Genomic DNA, 25,702 nt, shown 5'->3' with positions numbered 1-25,702 from the left:
GGTCGACCAATTTGTTTGTCCTGTTCACAACCCGGACATATGGCACGGTACTGCCAGGGAAACGGTCGTCCTCTGTAAGGCAGGGCCAGGCTACAGAGGGGCGAGGTTATGGCCCAAGAAGCAAAATGATGGGAGTCTGTCCCGAAATGGTGATTACGATTGGGGACATCGCGGTGAAGGCAATTGTGGATACAGGCTCCCAGGTGACGACAATCACGGAAAATTTTTACACCAAATGGATGAAAGGAAAAGACCATAGGTTGAGGTCTGACACATGCATGCGCCTGACGGCAGCTAATGGACTAACCATTCCTTACTGTGGTTATTTTCTGGCGGATGTCGTGGTGGCGGGACATAGGTTGAAGCAGGTTGGGGTGTTCGTTACGAAACACAACCTAGAGACAAATGTGTCAAATATACCTTGCCTGTTGGGCATGAATATTCTTGGCCAGTTGCCAGAATTTCTTACAAATATTGTCGGATCGACCACACCAGGTCGGGGATCCAAGTTGGCCAGGTTTGCCAAGACCAGAGGAAGGATATCAGTCCCGGCAAACACGGTCAAGGCAATCACATTACAAATTGGGGATAGAAGTGTGAATGGTGATGTGATGATAGAACCATGTGGCGCCGCACTGAGGGCAGGCGTCGTGTTATTGCGGACATACACATCAGCGGAAAATGGACTAGTTCAAGGACTAGTGGCAAATGTTTTGGATGAGGAAATTTTTATACCGCCTAACACTCTGGTAGGAGTACCACAGAACGTCGAGGTACAAAAGTCGGCACAGTGCATCGAACTGAGCAATACCAGCAGTAATGAAGTAACAGTTAGGTCGGTCAATGTGACGGCCGAGGTGAAGAAAGAGGATGGCCGATCATATACATTCCCGGAAACTGAGGACCCAAAACTAAATGAATTGTTGAATAAGTACAGGGATATATTTGCCTCGTACGAGGGTGATTTGGGTTACACGGAAGTAATAAAACACCAGATACCCTTACTACAAGACAAGCCGGTGGCGCAACCTTATCGAAGATTACCGCCAAGTCACTACTCTGCGGTGAAAGCACACCTGAACGATCTACTAAAAAAGGGAATTATTACAACCAGCACGAGCCCGTATGCGGCACCGATAGTAGTGGTAAAAAAGAAGTCAGGGGAGATAAGACTGTGTTGTGATTACCGGAAATTGAACAATATCACAAGAAGGGATGCATTCCCCTTGCCTCGTATTGATGAATGTCTTGATGCGTTGGGGGGAGCAAGATTTTTTTCTACCTTGGATTTGGCTAGTGGCTACCACCAAGTGGCCATGCACCCCAACGATCAACATAAAACTGCATTTATTTCTCCACTGGGACTGTACGAGTGGACCCGTATGCCGTTTGGTCTAACTAATGCACCTGCTACATTCCAGCGAGTAATGCAGAGTGCTATGAGTGACTTTCTATTTCAAATAATGTTGGTGTACTTGGATGATATACTAGTTTATTCAAAAACTTGGGAGGACCATCTAGAAAGATTAGAACAAGTGTTTCTCCGTCTTAGGGAGATAGGAGTAAAGCTGAACCCAGACAAATGCTGCTTCGGTCTGAAATCGGTACATTTTTTGGGTTACGTGATTTCGTCGGATGGCATCGCCACTGACCCAGATAAAATTGCAGCTGTTAAAGAATGGAAACAGCCAACAACTACGGTAGAGGTCAGATCATTCTTGGGCTTTGCTTCCTATTATAGAAAATTTGTGCCTGGTTTTGCAAAAATTGCCGCACCATTGCATGACTTGGTAAACAAAATGACAAAGAAACACAGTAAGGAGAAAAAGAAAGGTAAAACACAACTGATAGGTGAATTATGGACTGATGAATGCCTGAACTCGTTTAAGCTATTGAAAAAGGCTTTGACAGAGGCGCCGATATTAGGATACGCAGACTTTGACAAACCATTTCGGCTAGAAATTGACGCCAGCTCTAAAGGTCTGGGAGCTGTGCTATCACAACAACAAAAGCAAGGTTTCAGGGTTATTGCTTATGCCAGTCGAGCTCTGAAGGAATCAGAGAAGAACATGACAAATTACAGCGCCATGAAACTAGAACTTTTGACATTAAAATGGGCTGTGACGGAAAAATTCAGGGACTATTTATTAGGTGCTAAATGTGTGGTATACACTGACAATAACCCCTTGAGTCACCTAAAGACAGCAAAGTTGGGATCCATCGAACAGCGATGGGCAGCAGAATTGGCACTCTTTGACCTAGAGATAAAATATCGCCCGGGGCGGTCCAATGGCAATGCGGACGCCTTATCAAGGAATCCTTACGAGAGACCGGGCGATGAGGAAGAAACGCTGACAGGAATATGTGTGGTCAGAGCGTCAACAGATATCCCTCACGGGGTGCAAGTGAGGCAGAACGGACAGACCGGGGTTGAGCACATTTCCACAGAGCCCGGACATATGGACATTGGTGATTTTAGTTGCCTTAATCACAAAGAGATAAGAAATGCCCAGAGAACGGATAGTGGCTTACAGCCGCTGTTGAAACACGTCCAGGAACAAAAATTCCCAGGAAGAAGGGAAAGAGAACAATTTGGTCGAGAAACAAAGAAAATACTGAGTCAGTGGGACCGTCTCAGTATACAGGATGGTGTTCTCATGCGGAGAATTCATGACCAAATTGATGGGACAATACACCAGGTGGTGGTGCCTGGACAATTACGAGAAGAAGTGCTAAGGTTGGCACATGACAGGGCAGGACACCAGGGTCAGGACAGGACGCACAAAATATTACGACGAAGGTGTTACTGGCCCAATATGGAAATGGAGGTCAAACGCCATTGTGAGGCTTGTGTGAGGTGTCAGCATGCGAAAATGCCAGTTGTCAAAATGAGACAGCCATCGGGACACCTATTAGCGACAAAACCACTAGAGATTGTGGCTATGGACTTTACGTCGTTGGAGCAATCATCGGATGGGACGGAACATGTGTTGGTAATGACTGATGTTTTCACCAAATGGACTGTGGCGGTGCCCACACGAGATCAGACTGCCAAAACAGTGGCAAAGGTCTTAATAGAACATTGGTTCATCAAATATGGCATACCAAGACAATTACACTCTGACCAAGGAAGGGCCTTCGAGTCAGAAGTAATTAACCAACTGTGCAGCCACTACGGGATCAACAAATCTAGAACAACCACATTTAATCCGAAAGGAAACGGACAGTGCGAGCGGTTCAACCGCAGCATGCATGATTTGCTGCGTACTCTAGAACCTGAACAGAAAAAACGTTGGCCTGATTTTCTCCCAGAGTTGGTATATCTATACAACTGCACACCCCATGCCACAACCGGCTTTTCGCCATACATGTTGCTGTTCGGACGGGAGGCTCGACTCCCTCTTGACTTGTTCCTAGGAAAAAAGGAGAGTATGACTGGCTCATACACTGCACTGGAATATGTGAATGAACATATGAGACGAATTAGAGAAATGTACAGGGTAGTACAGGAAAGACTAGAACATGAAGCACGGCGAAGGGAACCGCCGGTACAGACAAAGGACCCGCCACTCAAACTGAACGACAGGGTATTACTGCGTAGCCACCCGTTAGGCAGAAACAAAATCCACGACCTCTGGAGACAGGAGATATGGCAAGTCGTGGAGATGCCTAAAGTAGCAGGTGGCCCCTTTAAGATAAGACCCATCGATCACACCAAACCGGATCGGTGGGCGAATATTGCTCAATTAAAGAAATATTGTCATAGTCAAGAAGAGCAGTTACACACAAGGAAACCCAAGACAATTAGGGAACCGGAAACTATAACGGAAATTCTCATACCCATCCCGGAACCATGTCACCATCAACAGAGCAACAGCGACACACAAAGGGAGGATACCGGCAACAAGGAGGATCCCGGTCCCTCCAAAAGCAGAGAGACAGTAGACCATCAGATAAGTGGTCCGCGGAGAAGTTTAAGAAACAGAAATAATACGAAATTTTTTGTCAGCAACCATCAATTCTTTCATGGTCGCGCTGGTATGAAAACAGACTGTTCAAAAAGTCATAAAAGTGAACTGGTGAAGGCACCAAACGAAAAAAGGTGGAGGTGAATTCTAGAACTGTTTTGTGTCTGAGGAAGATGATGTAGACACATTGGATATGTGAAATAGGGATAACTGTCAATCTTATACGAATGTGACGACATTGACAGTGAGTGGAACAATGGATTTTTTTTACGGTGGTGCGATGGACTTTGAAGGACTGCACCTGCCAAGCGTTGTTTGTGGTTGATAACACACAAAAAAAGGCAGGGGTGGATGTAACTAGGGGAAGTTACCAAGAGACATAACGTGTTACAGTCTGACGTCACAGTGCAGGTGTTGGCTGATGCCAAGGCGTAATATCTCGGGAAGCGATACGAAAGACGGTCTGTCAACTTTGATGTGACAGGATGCAGGTGGCTTATTAAAATCGGACTGTACGACAGAAGCGGCGTAATTAACAGTCTGATGTAACGATTAGAATCGATTACAATTACGATTATGATAGGACCGAATATGAGTACGATTATGAAGGGGATATATAAGGAAGGCGACGGCTGAGCTCGAAGTCTCTCAGAAGGTCTCTCAGAAAGTCGGTCTCAGAAGGTCTGTCAGTCAGTCCGTCAGTCTCTCTCTCTCAGTGAGTCTGTGTGGCAGTATCAAGTTGGTTATATTGTGTTAAGAAGGACGTTAGACATGTGTATTCAGTTAGATGAAGCCTAGTGAGGACTGTTGGGGGTCCGTTGATTCAGACTATTATTGTGAAACATCTCTCTTGATTCATTATATTATTGTGAAGCATTCTTTGATTCATGTAATAAAAGGATCAATAATGAACCTGCATCTTCGAGTATCTATGCTGTGGTCAATGTTGTGTGGAATGAGTGGTTGGACTCGGGAAGGTCACATTTGGCGTTGTCGCCAGGGTAGCCAGAGACTCGTTACATTTGGCGTTGTCGGCAGGATAGACTCGGGGACTCGTTACATATATATATATATATATATATATATATATATATATATATATATATATATATATATATATATATATATATATAATCCTAATAAAATATCATAAAATTGAAATAAAAATATCAGTGGCTCTTTAAAAAATTGGTAAATTTGGTAAATTGTGACTTTTGGCTCTTCAGTCTCAAAAGGTTGCCGACCCCTGGGCTAGGGAGGGGTGGGGGGGGGAATCTAATCAACAGTTTCAGTGGGGGGTATAATATACGTCTGTTGAAAAGTTTGTCAAGTTTTTAAAATCGATACCTCGGAAATATTCACTCTACACGCAATTTAATCTATTTTTAGACACAAGTGATACACAGAATGTACTCCAGCTCTGTAGTATTAGATCACAACGCCTCGATCACCTACAAAATCAATATCCGATCGAAATGCGCGATTGTTTATTGACCCTCAGGGCCACGGTTTATCTCATGAGTGACTTAACACAGCGTTAATCTCCCTCGATACACCCTTATCTTGTTGTCTTTTCACTGAGGCGACGGTTTGGATTTGCCGCCACAGGGGTCGTGGCTGTAGCCAGGTATCGCAGGAGCCTGAAGATATTTTTTTTTTCTTTTCGTATAACAAGTTGATCGAAAACAAAGACATAAATAATTTTTACTGTCAGTGCTGCATTGCAGACAATTTACATTCATAAAAAAAAACTTATTTAGTTTTGGAATTATTTCGATATTTTTATTTGTAGGCTTCATGTATATATATATATATATATATATATATATATATATATATATATATATATATATATATATATATATATATATATATATATATATATATATATATATATATATATATATATATATATATATATATATATATATATATATATATATATATATATATATATATATATATATATATATATGCCCTATATATATTAAATTGAGAATTTGAGCGAAGACTGCCAGCATAAGAAACCAATAAAAGTAAACACGTGTTGAAGCTAGATGCCATGCAGGCTGTTTTCACACTTCATTTGTGCTAGTCTATGCGTAATTGGTTGTACGTTGGCAGTTAGACGATATAAGCGACACGCGGAGAAAGGAGAAGGAGAGTTGGGAAAGGACCCATACTCACCCCGAAGCTCACGTTAGTTTTTACAGTTATTCAGCTCGTACCCCTTTCAGTTTCATAATCTTGAAATGCAGAAAATCACTATGTATAGCCTTTATTTATATATATTTAAAAATAAATATACGTACACACACACACACACACACACACACACACATATATATATATATATATATATATATATATATATATATATATATATATATATATATATATATATATATATATATATATATATATATATATATATATATATATATATATATATATATATATAACAAATATAACGAATTCTAAAAAAAATATTTTATTTTTAATTATATTTTAGTGAAAATTTGCTTGTGCACTGACCAAAAAGTCAAAAGTAAAATAAAGCTATAAAATGGAAATATTTGTAATACATTTCTCATACTCCATTGATCAATGGTGTTTTTGTTTTTGGATATGTTAGAATTATGTTAGTGCATTCTTTTATGTTTAAGCTAATTCTCTACAACTATGGTGTTTTTGTTTTTGTTATTTTTTAAAAAATTTTTTTAAAAATATTACCTTTAATTTTTTAGGAATTTGAAAATTTAACAAAAGTAAAACAGGATGCAAAAAGTCATAACAGTAGAGCTGCCCATTGATGCCATTAGGAGAGTGTCACCTGGATTTGTAGCTCCTGGTATCGTCCTTTCTCCCCCCTACCCCCCCCCCCCCCCCCCCGCCGCCGCTTAAAACGCTATTTAATGAGCCAAAGACGAGATTTTAGTAAGGTGTTGAAAAACACTCGAGGCAAATAACAATAAATCCCACCGTTAACAGGCTGGGCAATGAACCAGAACAGGACAAAAATTATTTGTTCCAACTCTCAAAACACGGTGAAAGGAGACAATACAAAACGGAATCTATAGGAGGAAATGACCACCTTGTCTGAACCTGACCCTCCCAGCAGTCCCTAGAAGTGGTAACCCGTGGGACTGAGAGTCATTTAACGCCCACGGGGTGTTGTTGGGGGGGGGGCACTCGAGGCCCGTCATGTAGGCGTAGCGCGGATCACTGGGGAAAGAAAATTGCTTCAGGTCAAAGGTCGAGGCATCGATCGAAAAACCATCCGTGCGTGAAGGTTCAATATTAAAATAACAGTCTTTGTCCAGTAGGTGCTCATGTCATTTTTTAAAAATGATATGGTTATTACACTGGGGCAGGAATCATCATTACAAGCTGAATTTTTAAGAAAACTTTTTTTTTGCTTTACCGGATTAAGCATCCCCCATCAACTTAACTGAACGACATAAAAAGAAGAAGCGGAAATTACGTCGCTTTCTTGCTTCAGTGTTGTTACCGCGTCATTAGAGCTCTTTGCGTTGAGAAAAAAAAAATACAGGCGTTAAAACTTTTAAAACTTGTTTAGGTGTGATTTGATCTTGGCTGTGTTTGGGAATATAAAAGACGTGTCAAGACCACATGCAGGGAATGATATTAGAAAACTCGTGTGTGTAGTGTTTCTACCCCCTACCCTCCCCCACCCAACTTACTATCCTAGAAGTCCGTTTTAAAAACTCCACCTTCTTGTGTTAATGGTGTATTGTTTCGTTCATACTGTATCAAAGACTGTTCTTGTTTTAAAAATGACACTTTTTCAACAGGCGGTCAGTGCAGATAGTTTTATGTAACGTTACGTTACATTGATTGAAATTTCGACGTTCATTTCCTCGTGCTGAACATTTCGTCCACTTGATCTTATGTTTCGTTTTGTTCAAATGATTACATTGATGCTAGTCTTTCTTGATCTTATGTTTCGTTTTGTTCAAATGATGACATTGGTGCTAACCTGATTTGATCTTATATTTCGTTTTGTTCAAATGATTACATTGTTGCTAACCTGATTTGATCTTATGTTTCGTTTTGTTCAAATGATGACATTGTTGCTAGCCTGATTTGATCTTATGTTTCGTTTTGTTCAAATGGTTACATTGTTGCTAGCCTGTTGCTAGAGTTTTGTTGTTTTATGATATACGAGTGTTTGATGGTATCACTGGTTAGTTCTGAGCTTAAATTGACTTTTGAATTTGATGGTATCTCTATGGTTAGCTCTGAAATTAAATTGACTTTTGTGTTTGATGGTATTGTATGGTTAGCTCTAAGATTAAATTGACTTTTGTGTTTGATGGTATCTGAGTGCTCAGCTCTGAGATTAAATTGACTTTTGTGTTTGATGGTATCTGAGTGCTCAGGTCCGTGTGGTAAATTAGCAACGCCACGCACCGACTCACGCGGTGAGTTATATTAGCACGGTACGGCAATCGATCTATCATTCGATCAATCGATCATATTTAAATAGGTCCTTCGCGGGTTCATTAAGCACGATGACGGCTGTAAAAGTTTGAACTTTGTGCCTATGAATAGACTGGCTGGCTTTATAAACCAGGGCTAACCCCCCCCCCCCCCCCTCTCTGTGCAATAATGTTTGTTTTGGATCAATGGGCCAATATCGGCTAACGGGTGTTGTTGTCAATAAATGTTGACATTTCACCGACGTTTGTTAACGATGGTCTGGAGTGTTGTTCTAGAGCTGACACGTGATCAAGACAAGGCGTTGGTTTACACGGTTAGGGTGTTGTTTACGTCAAGGGTTAATTGTGTGAGCCGTTAGCGCTGTGACCTGGTGAATTAATGATGACAAAGTTAATGACTGGTGCGGAGCGGTGCGTTGGGCTTTTGTTCGCAGGTGTAAAACTGGTTGGGTAACTTTGTTTTGATTTGGACGCGATTTCTCCAGCACGGTTTGCCAGGCATCGACACAACACGGGATCTTTCGCTAGACTTGTTATTCCTACTCGAGAATTTTAACTAGACAGGTCACCCCAATACGTGATCTCCTACTAGACTTGTCACTCCTACGTGACATCTACAACTAGACTTGTCATCCCAAAACTTGACCTCCAAACGTGACTTGTCAATCCAACACTTGATCACCAACTAGACTTGTCAATTCCACAATGTAAACGGAGTACAATATTTTAGCGGTGCGGCACTTAATGGTGTCACCCCCCCCCCCCCCCCCCCAGAGGCGTAGCGACACTTCCCGGGGACAAACTTTCAATTTTTTTATTTGCCCCCTCCCCCTCAAATTTTCGATTTGCAACCCCCTCAAACTTTCGATTTGCACCCCCCCTCAAGTTTTTCTCTATATATTTTACTTTTTTTTGCCTTGGTGTCACCCCCCTAAATGGTGTCACCCGGTGCGGTCCGCACTACGCCTCTGCTCCCAGTCTAGAGGCGATAGATGAACAGAATGTGACGTGTAACTTTAGAGAAAACTTGGATTCTGTGGCAGGTCTTTTCAGTGGAAACATTTCGTTTCGTTTGAATTTAAGATTCATAAAAACATTAACCACTTTCTAAACGATTTGTGTGTTCACGGCTTCAATGATCATGTTTTTGAATACAGGATCTTAGAAAATAAATGGGCTAGATATGAAAAACAAGTTAATTAAAAAGTCTAGTGACAATTTTAGCGCAATTTCCTTATGTTATCTAAAAATAGCTCTGTCGTAGCGTAAATCAAGAGCAGGGTTAGTAAAACCATTGGTTAGTTATTAAAACGTTTTTTATTTTAAAAAAAATTTCAGTATTTTACATGTTTTATTTACAATAGAGTTACATGACTAAAAACCATTGCGCGCCTAGCTACTGAACGTGATGACGAAGCCATAGAACGTGATGGTGCAGCTATTGAACGTGATGACGCGTGTGGTGTGGTTGGAAAAAATGCCTACTAATTCGGTCCAAATTTTAATTAATTCAAAAAAAATTTTGTGACCGAACGAAAGGATATTTTTGAAAACTTTCTTCGGCAATATTGTTCTAAATTATGGCAGGAATCGATTGGTACATGTTTCAAGTCGCTAAGTGGTCTGGTTGCCGAGATATGGGCTAAAAACTGCTTTTTTTCGAGGTTTTTTGGCTTTTCCGGGAAATCCATGAAAGAAACCCGGAATTTTTATAGCCTATGTTCATCCTCGTAACTTTCTTAACATAATTGCTTTTGGAACTAGTCATCGATATTGCTTCGTTGAGGAGGAGATACGACTTAAAGCTGCGGACACACATCCATCCATTCATTCATTCATACATTCATACATCCAGAAATGACGGGTTAATAAACGCAATTCTCCAGAATGGAAATTGCGCTAAAAACGAGATCTACATGTAGGTTACTATCATACCGATGGTGACGAACCGGGAGACACGACTCCCTGCGGAGGCCCTAGAGGCCTCACAAAAATTGCTGCACTAGAAATGGGACAAAAATTTAAGTGACTTCAGAGATTTGACCATGTACACACAGACATCCGGGCACTGTGACCTAATAAAAAGGCGTGTAAAAAAGATGGTGGTTTAAACAACGCAGGGCTAAAAACAAACAATTCAACTTTTTAACAATAGTAGGCTGTGGCGTGTGTTCGCTTAATAATTTAGTTAGCAATAATCATTAATTAGCAATCTGACTCAGGACCAATTATAAGATATGTATCTTTCAAACATGGCGTCTCTCTACCACCGAACTCGTTTCGGTGTTTTGTGTTATGCCAGCCTTGTATATGTAGATCTACTGTCATAATCTGTTCTCCCACAGACTCGGAAATACAGTGTTTTTTCTGTACAATATTGAATATATTTAGATAAGGTAGAAATGGAATTCAGTGTAGAACAACTTGACGACTTAGACTTGGCAGACGACTCACCGTTTCTCCCACCACCAGCAGCAGATGCAGGAGAAAACAAATATGGTAGCCGACAAGTCGGCGTAGGATGGACATCGACAAGCAGAAGACAGAAGTATTGAACATTAACGTTACCAGAACTGAGAACATTTAGTGGAGTGCTGCTGGAGGGAAGGCAGTCCTTTACCTACTTAGATAGTATTGTGGACTGCGGAACCGACGCAGATTTGAAAGCAAGGATAGGCAAAGCAAGAGTAGCCTTTACTCAGGGTTCACCTTTTAAACTCCAATGTAAAATATGGGCTGATCTATTGTGGACGACACAGAAAAACATTGATAAAGTCCAGACCTTTATAAACAGCTGCCTCAGACAAATCCGCTGACCAGAAAACCACCAGCAACATACACCTATGGCTAACAACAAGACAACTTGAAAGGAAGATGGGGTTGGGTAGGGCATACGCTGCACAGACCTCCAACCAACATCACCAGGTAGGCATTGAAGTGGAACCCTTAATGAAAGAGCAAAATGAGTCGACTAAACAACACATGGAGACTGGAACATTGAGGCTGAAACCACAAAGATGGTCTACACCTGGGTCAGGTTGAGAAGATGGACATGACAGAGGACTCTAGAGATCTTTGATTGGGGGCCCATACCCCAGTAGATGTGACGGGCAGTGATGAGGGTGATAAAAATATTTGACCTTTCCAGTTAATTTCCCCCTCGCCCTCTTGTCAGAAGACGGCAATCTGTGCTAAATCATGAACTTATCATCCACCTGAACAAAGCTTTTTTTTCTAAGTACTATTTAAAACGTATAAGTTCTAGCTGATTGTCGTATACACAGAGCGAGATAACAACCACGTTAATCAGTGAGTTTTATACAAACATCACATTGGTCAGTAGAAAGCAGGTTTATAAATACGTCACATTGGTCAGTAGAAAACAGGTTTATACAAACATCACATTGGTTAGTAGAAAACAGTTTTATACAAACATCACATTGGTCAGCAGAAAACAGTTTTATACAAACATCACATTGGTCAGTAGAAAACAGGTTTATAAATACATCACATTGTCTGACGTCTCACATTTTGTTACATATTTTCGATTGTGACGTCATTCTGGCACTTCTATCCAACACGTATCACGTGATGTCCTTTGTTATTCATGAACTATTCACCGTGGTACCAGGACGACATGAATTCCTTTAAACCATAACAAACATCAGCTGTTTCCTGTAGCAGCGGTCCCCAAACTGGGTGGCGTGTCTCAGTGAGTACCATGGTACCAGCTGACAGTCATTGGTGAGGCGCGAACAGTATGGCGAATATAAAATGTAAAATAATAACTTCGTAAAATATCGTTGATCACGAAAAGTTAGCTTCCTGGATATTTAGACCAATAACATCCATGGTTACATTCAGTGGCGTAGGCACGGTGATTGGGGGACAGGGTCGGTCTATGGACTTGTCAAAGCGGAATATATACATACAAGGTACCTCAACATACGAGTGCTCTAGCATATGAGATGTTTTTTTTAGATACAGGCCGTCGAGCGAGCGATGTTTTGCTTTGAAATACGAGTAAATTTGAGATACGAAAACGCGGATTAGCCGTTTAACAGTTCGTGGAGAAGAATTAAGAATCACCCCAAAAATGTCGAAACTGGTCGTGCATCGGAGCTATTTAATGAGACTTTTAGCGAACTCATTTCTGGAACATTTCGTAAGGAAGTTAAGAAATACTTTGGATAGATTTCTTTGAAACGGCCCTCAGGGGAAAGAGAGGAAAGCGTGGGGAGTGGGGGGGGGGAGAAGTGAATTGAAAAAAAGTGACGAAAATTAAGTGAAATCAACAACGCTGTAAATTTAGAAGAAATGCGATAACGCCTTTTGGATCTGATGTGAATAATCCTTACATTTTTTATTCGTTAAATAAAAATAGAGAAAGAATTCTAGGGATCAATGTAGCTGTCGTGCGGCGATGATATTACACCGTTATCCCAGTGAAAGGCAAACCAGCACCAAGAGCTAATTGTCGGCGGTAATTTCCACCGGCTCTAGTCAACTTTAAGCTACACGTTACCAGAGGCGTAGATAGGGGAGGGCGGATGGGGGGCGCTTAACGTGGTGGGGAAAAAATAAAGCTCATTTTGAGATGCGTGACAGGATTATACACAGTCTAAATTAAGAAGAGAGATGGATTTAACTGTTTTCTACATAATTTGTATGACACTGAAATCAAAACAGGTACAGGATAGTGACTGGTAAAATGCGCACCCAATCTTTCTAAATTGAGAGGGGTGAAAAGGGGGAGGGGTGCGCTTTTTAGTCAATTTGATAAACTATACATATATATATATATATATATATATATATATATATATATATATATATATATATATATATATATATATATATATATATATATATATATATATATATATATGGGGGAGTGGCAAAATTGATAGTTCGCTCTTTGCGCCGGAATGGGTCTCCTCGTCTCTACACGTTACAGCATGGTAAAGTTTGGCTTAGGGGCCTACTGAGGGGGTTAATGTGTCCCTACAGCTTCAGAGACCAGCGAACAAACATAAAAACAATATAAGAAACAGCAATATTAAATGGCGATATAAAAACAGCAATCATTATAAACGTGAATAGTAAACAAGATTTGGGGCTTGGGTAGACGTTCTATTTTAGCATTTTTTTTTCTTAATCTTAACTTTAGCTCTTGCGCTGGTCCTAACTCTAATCCTAATCCTACCATACGCTAAATCACGACCCTGCCTTAATAATAAAGCTGACATAATGAAATCGGGCCACACTCTAAGTTTGAGCTAGACTAGTTGTTTTCATGTACGATTTGATCAGATCGCTTTCTAAAAATAGATTCATACATAATTTTTTAACCCACGTGTTAATGGTTCGGAAAAACCCTGTTATGTGCACTTCTCTTATTTCCGTGCAGACATTATTTTTAAATAAAGGCACCAACCCCACGGACAGCGTTGTTTCTTATGCCAGCCTTTTATTTTATGATAGAATAATGTCGATTTAATGGCCCATACATGACTGGCTACGTCTCAGGTTTCGTGATTTTTACACTCTGCGCATGTCTGAAATTTTATTAATGTTGTCTTAGTTCAGCTATCAACAAAAATGTGTAATCTAATATTAACGAAAAAATTAATTCAGAAGACGCATTAATCAAATAATTTTACTCGCGTTTTTAGAAAATTCGTTTCTTTTTACTTAATGCAGAAAAACTAATTTTCCGATAACGATCACAATTTAATTTTCGATTTTTAGAGTGGGTTAAAATTGTTGATCTGTTTCCGGAGTAAATCTAGAATTTTGATAAAAAAGGATCAATAAAGTTTGATTTCTGCATATGGACACATGCACCCCCATCTTATTCTTTAAATACACATGCACTCCCAGCCAATCCTTTAAACACACATGCACCCCCAGCCTACCCTGACACATGCACCCCCAACCTGTCCTATGGACACATACAGCCCCAACCTGTCCTGACACATACACCCCCAACCTATCCTATGGACACATACACCCCCAACCTATCCTATGGACGCATACACCCCCAACCTATCCTATGGACACATACACCCCCAACCTATCCTATGGACACATACACCCCCAACCTGTCCTGACACATACACCCCCAACCTATCCTATGGACACATACACCCCCAACCTATCCTATGGACACATACACCCCCAACCTATCCTATGGACACATACACCCCCAACCTGTCCTGACACATACACCCCCAACCTGTCCTGACACATGCACCCCCAACCTATCCTATGGACACATACACCTCCAGCCTGTCTTGACACATACACCCACAACCTGTCCTGACACATACACCCCCAACCTGTCATGACACATACACCTCCAACCTGTCCTGACACATACACCCCCAACCTGTCATGACACATACACCCCCAACCTGTCCTGACACATACACCCCCAACCTGTCCTGACATATGCACCCCCAACCTATCCTATGGACACATACACCCCAACCTGTCCCTACTTACGACACACGTTGAGAACCGCCGGTCTAGACAACAATTCTGCTGTTGGAGGTGTCAATAATTGTCCGGACAAACGTCTTTGATAAACCCGCCATTGACAACTAATGACAACAGAACAGGATACAAATGCAGGATATTCCATTGTGTGTTTGTATAATTTGATTGTATGCTAATCAGCCAGCCGTGCACCGATCTGCTTACAAAGACAGGCATTGAGTCACACAAGGCAAGCTTTATTTCCAGATCAATACCTTTATGATTTGTATGAACAACAATAGGCTCAAATTTCAAGTGTCATTTCCAATCCACGAGAACTGTTTCAGCGAAGATTTAGTTTTGATTATCGTGTCCAGATAGTGTGAACTTTGACATTTTTTAAACTTCCTGTTTGACCCAAGCGAGAGTTCAAATTTTGATTTTTTTAAAACCCCGTTTTAAACACACCAAAACATAAATTAAAAGTAAATTCCCCCTTTCATGTCTAACGAGCCATAGGGCAGATGAAGTAGAGTTCATGTTTCTTGACTTCGACATATGAAGGAATGGTGTGGTCAATTACTTGTTCGAAATGAGTCGGGCACCCATCAGAGCAGGGTGAGTAGGACCGAGATCAGAACTCAGAACCTTCTGGCGAGCAGTTAATCGCTGTACCACCCGACCACGTCGTCCCATCCACCTGAGATCAAATTTGTATTGTATACACCCCATTGAACTAGACAGTTGCTCAAATATTTGCCTAACTGCCTACATAGGTCTCAACGAATGTGTATATTACTTAAAGTCTCTAATCCATAAACACACCATTCGTCTCCACGATCATCGCATTTCCTTTTGTTTTCTATTAAAGAATTAAGATCAAGTAACCATAGCCTTAAAATATTATGCCGTATAAACATCGATTAACATGTCAAAATGTTTCTTGCCGTATTGCTTCATTAAAGCAACAACATTAATATTGAATACAGGATCAAAAGCTGGCCTTTTCACAATAAAGCATTAAGGAATGTAGGCCTACCTAATGTGTCTTAGTTAGCTATGTGAGTTTTAAAGATATGGGCGTGTGTATGTGGGAGTGTGAGGGGACAAGGTTTTAGAGAAGTGGAATGACGGTGGAAATAACCGAGGGCAATTGATGGGGTGTAATGCCGGTGCGCGGACCTTTGACCACAGGTGCTTTGACCATAGGGGGTTTGACCATAGGGGGTTTGACCACAGCGGAGCTTTGACCATAGGGGCTTTGACCATAGGGGGTTTGACCACAGCGGGGCTTTGACCATAGCGGTGCTTTGACCATAGGGGGTTTGATCATAGGGGGTTTGACCATAGGGGGTTTGACCACATGTGTTTTCTCAGCAGAGGGTCTTTGATCACAGGTGGTCTATCAACTGGTGTTTGATCACAAGCGCTGCGTCCGGCTTTGATCATAGGTGTGATACAATTAACACGATTTTATACATGTTTCCTGAGAGTACGCTAATAGAAATTAACATGTATTTAAAAGAAGACAAGAACTATAATTTAGTCTCCACATAAAGGCTGGTGCTAGGCCTCATAGATTTATTTTAAATATAAATGAAACACAAATAATGCGACATATAACAAGCTTCACAAATAAATAATGTAGATGTACTTTAAAATACATAGCATATATAAAGGATAAAAAATGATACAAAACTTGCCAACAATATAGTCAAAGATGTAATACATAAAATGGTTAACTAAATGACAGATGTGCTATAGCACGCAAATATGTCAGTACATCTGTTTGACCATATGTCTGGACAGCACGTTGTACTTTTTCGTGCAGCATCTTGTATAGCTTCTCAGCTGGGAAGCTTGCCCCTGCAACACCTTGCAAGAAAGTTGTCTTTTGCCGTGTGCAGTCCATCTGCAGACCTTCAAGGAAACGCCACATTGTTGGTGTGACTACATTGGAGGAGAGACTGAAGACTGTAATGCCATCCTTCACAAATGTTATTTGTTCGTGCTACACCATCTCCAATCGTGTGCAAGATTCTCCATGGTTTTTAAATAGAGTAGTTTAGATGACTTGTATTTATACATGATGATTTAACATATTATTACATCATGTCGAAATTTAAAATATAATTTAGCAACTTTTAAAATAAATCCTTACCATATATGGACAGCATTGGACAAAACACCTGAGATCAAAGACCCTATGTGGACAAAAAACATATGATCAAAGCCGGACACAGCGCTTGTGATCAAACACCAGTTGATAGACCACCTGTGATCAAAGACCCTCTGCTGAGAAAACACCTGTGGTCAAACCCCCTATGGTCAAACCCCCTATGATCAAACCCCCTATGGTCAAAGCACCGCTATGGTCAAAGCCCCGCTGTGGTCAAAACCCCTATGGTCAAAGCCCCTATGGTCAAAGCTCCGCTGTGGTCAAACCCCCTATGGTCAAAACCCCTATGGTCAAAGTACCTGTGGTCAAAGGTCCTAGGACCTAGACCGTAATGCCCAGCTCCCGGGGGGTGTATGAGAGCTCTGTTTTAACATCATTTAAGATGGAAACGTATCTGTTGATTTGGTTGAACACGTAGAGTGTTTGGACGTGGGCGTTCTCACCAACAAAGTGCTGGCTGTTGATTTGGTTTTACACCAGATCATGGTTTTATACTGCAACTGAAGGACTTGCTGTTGATTAGGTTCTACTTTGGTGATGATCTTAATGAAGAATCGAGTCACGTTGTTACAAGAATCGGCAGCAGTGTTTTACGTTTGTTTTGGTGTTTGATATTTAAAGATCATTATTTATGTAACAGTCGTATACCCGGTGTACACAGCGGTTTAGAGTGTTTCTTTTACTTCTCGGGCAAGGGTGGGGGGGGGGGGGGGAAGAGAATTTGAACCCTTTTAAGGGGAGGGGGGTGCACTTATGTGATGACGTGATAATTGGGAGGTTGGATGATTTTAAAAAAAGGAGATGTAACACATTATAATTTTTTTAGAGACTAAAAAATAATGGGAGGGAAAAAAATACGTTCGCTGGAATTGTTGTTTACTTTTAAAAAGTTTGAGCCCCTGATGACAGCTTAGGGAGGCTCCGGACAATTTAGGGAGGCATCGAATGTTCTTATAGGGATGGGGTTTTATATCGGCTAAAACGATCGTTATCTCAGAAGTACTCTTTCTAATTTTGATGCCCCTAAAGGTTCCCAGAAAAAATGCGCAACGAATAAGCGCAAAGGAAAAATGCGCAACGGAAAATGCGCAAACTGAAAAGAGCGCAAACAAAAATGTGAGCATTCGGAAATATGCGCAAAAAGAATTTTCTGTGTGCGCTTGTTTCTGTTTGTGCGTATTTCTGCATACTCAAATTTCTGTTTGCGCTTTTTTCTATTTCTTCTGCAGATTTTTTTTGGGTTGAAAATGCGTTGATTGTATTTATTTCAGTGGGGTGGGGTGGGGAGGGGGAGGGGTAGTTGATACTAATCACCAATGGCAGCACAATGGCAAATATTGAAAGCACCATGGGAGAGATGCAAATATTGAAAGCACCATGGGAGAAGAGACAAATATTTAAAACACCATGGGAGGAGAGGCAAATATTAGGAGGAGAGACAAATATTTAAAACACCATGGGAGGAGAGGCAAATATTGAAAGCACCATGGGAGAAGAGACAAATATTGAAAGCACCATGGGAAGAGAGACAAATATTTAAAACACCATGGGAAGAGAGACAAATATTTAAAACACCATGGGAGGAGAGGCAAATATTAGGAGGAGAGACAAATATTTAAAACACCATGGGAGGAGAGGCAAATATTGAAAGCACCATGGGAGAAGAGACAAATATTGAAAGCACCATGGGAAGAGAGACAAATATTGAAAGCACCATGGGAATAGATGCAAATATTGAAAGCACCATGGGAATAGATGCAAATATTGAAAGCACCATGGGAATAGATGCAAATATTGAAAGCACCATGGGAATAGATGCAAATATTGAAAGCACCATGGGAATAGATGCAAATATTGAAAGCACCATGGGAATAGATGCAAATATTGAAAGCACCATGGGAAGAGATGCAAATATTGAAAGCACCATGGGAATAGATGCAAATATTGAAAGCACCATGGGAAGAGAGACAAATATTGAAAGCACCATGGGAATAGATGCAAATATTGAAAGCACCTTGGGAAGAGATGCAAATATTGAAAGCACCATGGGAATAGATGCAAATATTGAAAGCACCATGGGAAGAGAGACAAATATTGAAAGCACCATGGGAATAGATGCAAATATTGAAAGCACCTTGGGAAGAGATGCAAATATTGAAAGCACCATGGGAATAGATGCAAATATTGAAAGCACCATGGGAATAGATGCAAATATTGAAAGCACCATGGGAATAGATGCAAATATTGAAAGCACCATGGGAAGAGATGCAAATATTGAAAGCACCATGGGAGGAGAGACAAATATTGAAAGCACCATGGGAAGAGATGCAAATATTGAAAGCACCATGGGAGGAGAGACAAATATTGAAAGCACCATGGGAATAGATGCAAATATTGAAAGCACCATGGGAAGAGATGCAAATATTGAAAGCACCATGGGAAGAGATGCAAATATTGAAAGCACCATGGGAAGAGATGCAAATATTGAAAGCACCATGGGAAGAGAGACAAATATTGAAAGCACCATGGGAAGAGATGCAAATATTGAAAGCACCATGGGAATAGATGCAAATATTGAAAGCACCATGGGAATAGATGCAAATATTGAAAGCACCATGGGAATAGATGCAAATATTGAAAGCACCATGGGAAGAGATGCAAATATTGAAAGCACCATGGGAATAGATGCAAATATTGAAAGCACCATGGGAATAGATGCAAATATTGAAAGCACCATGGGAAGAGATGCAAATATTGAAAGCACCATGGGAATAGATGCAAATATTGAAAGCACCTTGGGAAGAGATGCAAATATTGAAAGCACCATGGGAATAGATGCAAATATTGAAAGCACCATGGGAAGAGATGCAAATATTGAAAGCACCATGGGAGGAGAGACAAATATTGAAAGCACCATGGGAAGAGAGGGAAATATTGAAAGCACCATGGGAAGAGAGGGAAATATTGAAAGCACCATGGGAGGAGAGACAAATATTGAAAGCACCATGGGAAGAGATGCAAATATTGAAAGCACCATGGGAATAGATGCAAATATTGAAAGCACCTTGGGAAGAGATGCAAATATTGAAAGCACCATGGGAATAGATGCAAATATTGAAAGCACCTTGGGAAGAGATGCAAATATTGAAAGCACCATGGGAAGAGATGCAAATATTGAAAGCACCATGGGAAGAGATGCAAATATTGAAAGCACCATGGGAGGAGAGACAAATATTGAAAGCACCATGGGAAGAGAGGGAAATATTGAAAGCACCATGGGAAGAGAGGGAAATATTGAAAGCACCATGGGAGGAGAGACAAATATTGAAAACACCATGGGAAGAGAGGGAAATATTGATCATAGAGACGTTCCCGAGTCGAATTTGAACGCTGGATATCACAAACACAGCTGAAACCCACCCATTAACGGCTTGTTAAAATACCAACTCAACCATACCACGACGGATCAACAGTAGGCTTGGAGTCGCCCAATACAAGAAATCAATACCCATTGACATAGCTGAAAATCTATTGATATATATTGATTGATAGGGAAGAAATCTCAAGTGGAAGTAAAGAAAGCTCTGATATACCAAGCCAAGGGGGGTCAGGGGTGCGGGTGGGGGAGTTAAGCTTAACCTTTTGTATTGATTGACCTTTTAAACTGGTGGGGCAGGCTGGTACAACACGGTAGGTGAGGAATATCGGTGGATTCCACCTGTTTGTTTGGGTCGAGTCAGTTATTTATAGAGTTCTTAGTTCAGTTGGACTAGTGTATGTATGGACTAGACTTTAGACAATGGGACTAAGGTATAGACCAGACTTTAGACAATTGGACTAAGGTATTTAATAGAGTAGATTTTAGACAATTGGACTAGGGTATTGTATAGACTAGACTTTAGACAATTGGACTAGGGTATTTATTGACCAGACTTTAGACCATTGGACTAGGGTATTGTATAGACTAAACTTTAGACAATTGGACTAAGGTATAGACCAGAATTTAGACAATAGGACTAGGAAATTGTATAGACTAAACTTTAGACAATTGGACTAGCGTATAGACAGACTTTAGACAGATTTCTCCTGAGACCAAGAGTACTAGATAAGGCTGGTTGAAGTATGCGGCACAACAAGTGTCGAACCTAGTGACCTTACTTTTAATTGAAATAAAATGGTACTTTCGTGGTTGGTATCGATACACACGAAGTCTTTCTTTTAACAGGCATTAACGCAAGCAATAACATCAATTTTGTTGATCAGATTTTTAAAATAATTACATCAATCCGACATTGAATTTCACTATAAAATATAAACGTTGTTTTATTTTTAAAAAAGTTTTTGTATTTGTTTAAAACCAATTTAACTTTTTTAACGAACAAAGTTGTCTCCCATAGATGACGCCACTCTCTTGAGGAGGTGATGGTCGGACGAAAGTTGGAGGAAGGGCTAGTGGGACGAGTGGGAGGCGGAGGGGAGGACATTGGGATATAAGCAAGTCTGACATTATAATTTAGCTGCTCTAATGTATCTTTATACTTGATTTTAACGATAATTTGTTTGACTAAGTATTTGAAAATTTTTCATCACATCAAGCAATGGAACACGCCTTGGTCCGAATCTGCTAAAAAATCAGTATAAAATTGTGGTTTTATTGGGATGGGTGCAGAGTTTCTTCCAGGCATCTCTTCAAGGGCGGGGGGGGGGGGGGGGGGGGGGCGAAGAAAGTCTACCCCCCCCCCCGCGAACGAAATTGAATTTATATACTTTTTACAGTGTCCGCCCCCCCCACCCAGAAATTTTAGTCCGCCCCAGGAAATTTCAAGCCCCCCCCCCCCCTCCCGGAGAAAAAAGTCTGGAAGAAACACTGGATGGGTGATGCTAATTGACAGGGTATTAAATATTGTGTCAAAGAATCCTTTCATTTAAATTATAAACGTTTAATAATTGGCTAACTTAATACCACCCCCAACAGACAAATATGGCCTAGAAAAGTTGTTTGACAGAAATTAATCATATTAAATGCAACCCGTGACAGGCTGACAGTGTAAGCCCACGGAGCGGCGAAGGGAATTACTTTATCAAAAGAAATTCTTTAGTGACGTTGTCTTATCTCAACTCGGAAGTTGACAAGATTATACCATGTCATAGGTGCCCCACGTTTTTAAGTTTACGCTCGTGTCCCTTTTAAAGGGACACACGAATACAACACATTAAAAAAATTAAAAGCAAGCACGTTTGGGTTTTTTTTTTAATTGTAAAAATGTAGAGGGCTACTTTTTAAATCTTCCAATAATGAACCTTTTATTTACAGGAAACAGCTAAAAGGGGTCGTCCATAAATGACGTAACACTCGTAGGGGTGAGGGGTCCGTAATTTTGAGACGGTGTGTCATGAGGGGGGGGGGGGGTCAGATGGTGTGACGCGCCACACTTTTGCATTATAAATAAACCGGGAGTGATCTCCCCTAAACTTTCTCGAATATTCTAATATAACACTACAGGGGATGGCAACTCGGGATATAGACTTCTAGACATGATTTTTAATCCATTTTAAATACTCACATTTCTTAAAATAGAATATAATCTCGTAGAAAAAAGAAATGCACACCAAGTGAACGCTAAATAAAAAAGCGCATAATAGTGCGCAATATTATTAGTACTTTATAAATTTACATGCGTTTTTTGAGAAATCGGAAATAGCGTAAATAAGTACTTCCGGTCAACGGAAATTACTCAAAATTTGACAGAAGGTAGAGAATTAACTCTTTTACTTACATATCAAATTTCATTTATCTATCTGAAATAGTACTCAAGTTATAGGCTTTTGAAAAATTCAAAGTAGAAAAAGTACCTTTTCCGGTTATCGGAATTCGCTCAAAAGTTGATACGGATCTACGATTTTGATAAAATACTTATATATGAAATTTCACCAGCCTAGCTGTAACGGTACTCAAGTTATCGTGTTTACACACGGACACACAGACACACAGACACACACACACACACAGACATACGGACAAGATTGCAAAATTATGTTTTTCCGTATCAGTGAGGTGTAAAACGTCGAGATTTGTAAAAATCTCGATTTTTTTTTGCACGATTACAATACTTTCTCTATACTACGTATATACGAGAAAGTAAAAAAGCAATGTTAGAAAACGAATTTTAGCCGTTATTTCGCGTTTTTTTTAGATAACTGTTTTCATGATTAAAATACTCTTTATGTTCAGACAAGATTTTAGAAAAATATCGTATTTTAAGAAAAATTCAACTGCAATTTTGAGGGGGAGGGGTCTAGGCTGAGGTGACGTTATTTTAGGTGAGGGGGTCTGGCTTTTTTGACGATGTGTGACGGAGGAGAAGGGGGTGGGGGTAAAAATCGTCATTTATAGATGATCCCAAATGAAAAATATCTGCTAATAACAAACAATATGGATGAGGTCAGATACTTTTTAAAATTTACACCTTAAAATTGTTGTTTTTAAATGTTAATTTTTTAAATATGTAGTAGCTTTTCTAACTTTCGCGTGAATGGTATTTAATTAAAACACTGGTGGTTAAAAACAAACTCGTTGTTATCTAAAGGAGATCAGTGCCAGATTGGACATTTAAAAAAAGTTTAATTAAAAAATATTTTCTTTATTGATATTATTCTATTTTGTTCATCATCATCTTTTCCCTTCAAAGCCCAGGATATATGGGGACCGCCACAGATAGCTCTTTCTACTTTGTCCTGTCTCTGGCAAATTTCCTGGCAGTTTCCTTCTCTTTATCAGTCTCGATTATCAGTGAGGGGTCTGATACAGCGCCCTTCATCTGATGTCATCTAGTCTCACACATAATTCATGGCCCATCCGGCGCCATCTTTTTTAAAAATTACCATTTCAATTTCTCATAGTGATTGGAGAAAGTGTTAAAAAGTTTGTTATAAACATCCAAAACGTAGCTTCTGTAAAGAAAGATTGCTTTGTTAACAAACAACTTAAAAATGATATGTGAAATATGCTAAACATGTGAAATGGCTGTACATGTTATATCGCTCACACATTAATGCGATGTGAAAAGTATAGAAACGTGCTTTGTTGAGATATAATGGGCCTAAATAATTTTTAAAAAAAGTCTTTCTGGACAATAACATTAGTTTCTTTTTTATTTTGTGTCACCCTTATGTATTATGTTTATTTTGTGTCACCTCTCTGTATTATGTTTATATTGTGTCACCACTCTGTATTATGTTTATTGTGTGTAAACACTGTGTTATGTTTATTTTGTGCCACCCCTCTATATTATGCCTATTTAGTGTCACCTCTCTATGTTATATTTATTTTGTGTCACCTCTCTGTATTATGTTTATTGTGTGTAAATACTGTGTTATGTTTATTTTGTGTCACCAATCTGCATTATGTTTATTTTGTGTCACCTCTCTGTATAAGAATTAAAACTTGTTAACTATTCTCCTCTTGTTTCTGCAGTTCCATGCAACAAAGATCGCAGAGCCAAATGAATTCGAACTCAGACACCGGCCTAGTGCCATCAAACATCTACCTCCTCTCAGTGCAGCGCAGGTAAAAAATGGTTTCTTATGTAGCGTCGGTGTAACGTTTGATCGCTGGTGTATCACAGGTAAAGTTTTATCTCCGGTGTATCACGGGTAAAGTTTTTTCGCCGGTGTATCACGGGTAAAGTTTTTTCGCCGGTGTATCACGGGTAAAGTTTTTTCGCCGGTGTATCACGGGTAAAGTTTTATCGCCGGTGTATCCCATGTAAAGTTTTATCGCCGGTGTATCACAGGTAGTGTTTTATTGCCGTTGTAGAATAATTATGCCACCAATCTAGTAGTTTTAACGAACTGTAGACTGTAAGATGGAAACAAGGGAGCTCAATACTTTCAACTCAATCTGATATACAACACATGGAAGTGTGGCAAACTCTTTGAAGTCTCTGAGCGTCAGTCTTTAGGCTTGTTCCAATTTCACTGTTTAAAAACAGGCCTATATTGCAACTGCTAAATCGTTTGAATAGTTTACAAAAATTCCTAATCGTTATTTGTATTTTAAGTCTTTAATCGTTTATTATTTTGTTTCTATTTGAGTTAACAAATGTGATTTAACTGCTCCCCCCCAGCCTGCCTTTAGCGACACACCAAAGATCGTGGAGCACGGGTCGTTCACCAGATCAGTTCCGGTCAAAGAGAAGAAATTTGTGCGCTGTGTGAGCGACTCGATAGGGAACAACTACAGCCCTAATGCTCGCAACTTCACAACCTCGCAGATATACGAGTCCACCAAACTAGGTAACTAGAGAGAAATGTTAAACAATTAGAACTTAAACTTGCGTGTTCTGTAAAGATATAACTATAACTGATTCTAAAACTAAACACAACATGAAATAGTGCTATTTAAAATATAATTTTGTAAAATTAATGTAGGCTTACTGTCCATTTTATACACAGTTTGACCAAGCGAATATCAAATGTTTATTTGTATGATTTGAATATGAATTTTTTTCTATTGGGGTCATCAATAAACGACGTCGCGCTTTTAAAAAGATTTTTGCCCCCCCCCCCCCCCATACTGCTCATTGTCAAGAAAAGCCAGAAATCCACCCAAA

The 25,702-nt window shown here is 39.9% G+C and overlaps 1 protein-coding gene across 1 annotated transcript in view; it reads left to right on the top strand.

Moving 5' to 3' along the window:
• The window catches only part of LOC131937558 (dynein axonemal heavy chain 3), a 55,724-nt gene that overhangs the window by 11,864 nt on the left and 18,158 nt on the right, over positions 1-25,702 (top strand). Inside the window, exons 2-3 of the mRNA XM_059295088.1 lie at positions 24,565-24,657; positions 25,217-25,385. Coding sequence (XP_059151071.1) covers positions 24,565-24,657; positions 25,217-25,385 — 262 coding nt within the window. The remainder of the gene's footprint in view (positions 1-24,564; positions 24,658-25,216; positions 25,386-25,702) is intronic.

This window comes from Physella acuta, unplaced genomic scaffold (genome assembly GCF_028476545.2).
Source record: "Physella acuta isolate Inbredline_101_S28 unplaced genomic scaffold, ASM2847654v3 ptg000213l, whole genome shotgun sequence".
In the NCBI taxonomy this organism is placed as follows: domain Eukaryota; kingdom Metazoa; phylum Mollusca; class Gastropoda; family Physidae; genus Physella; species Physella acuta.
Note: the sequence above shows the minus strand (reverse complement) of the source record. Positions and strands in the feature narration are given on the sequence as shown.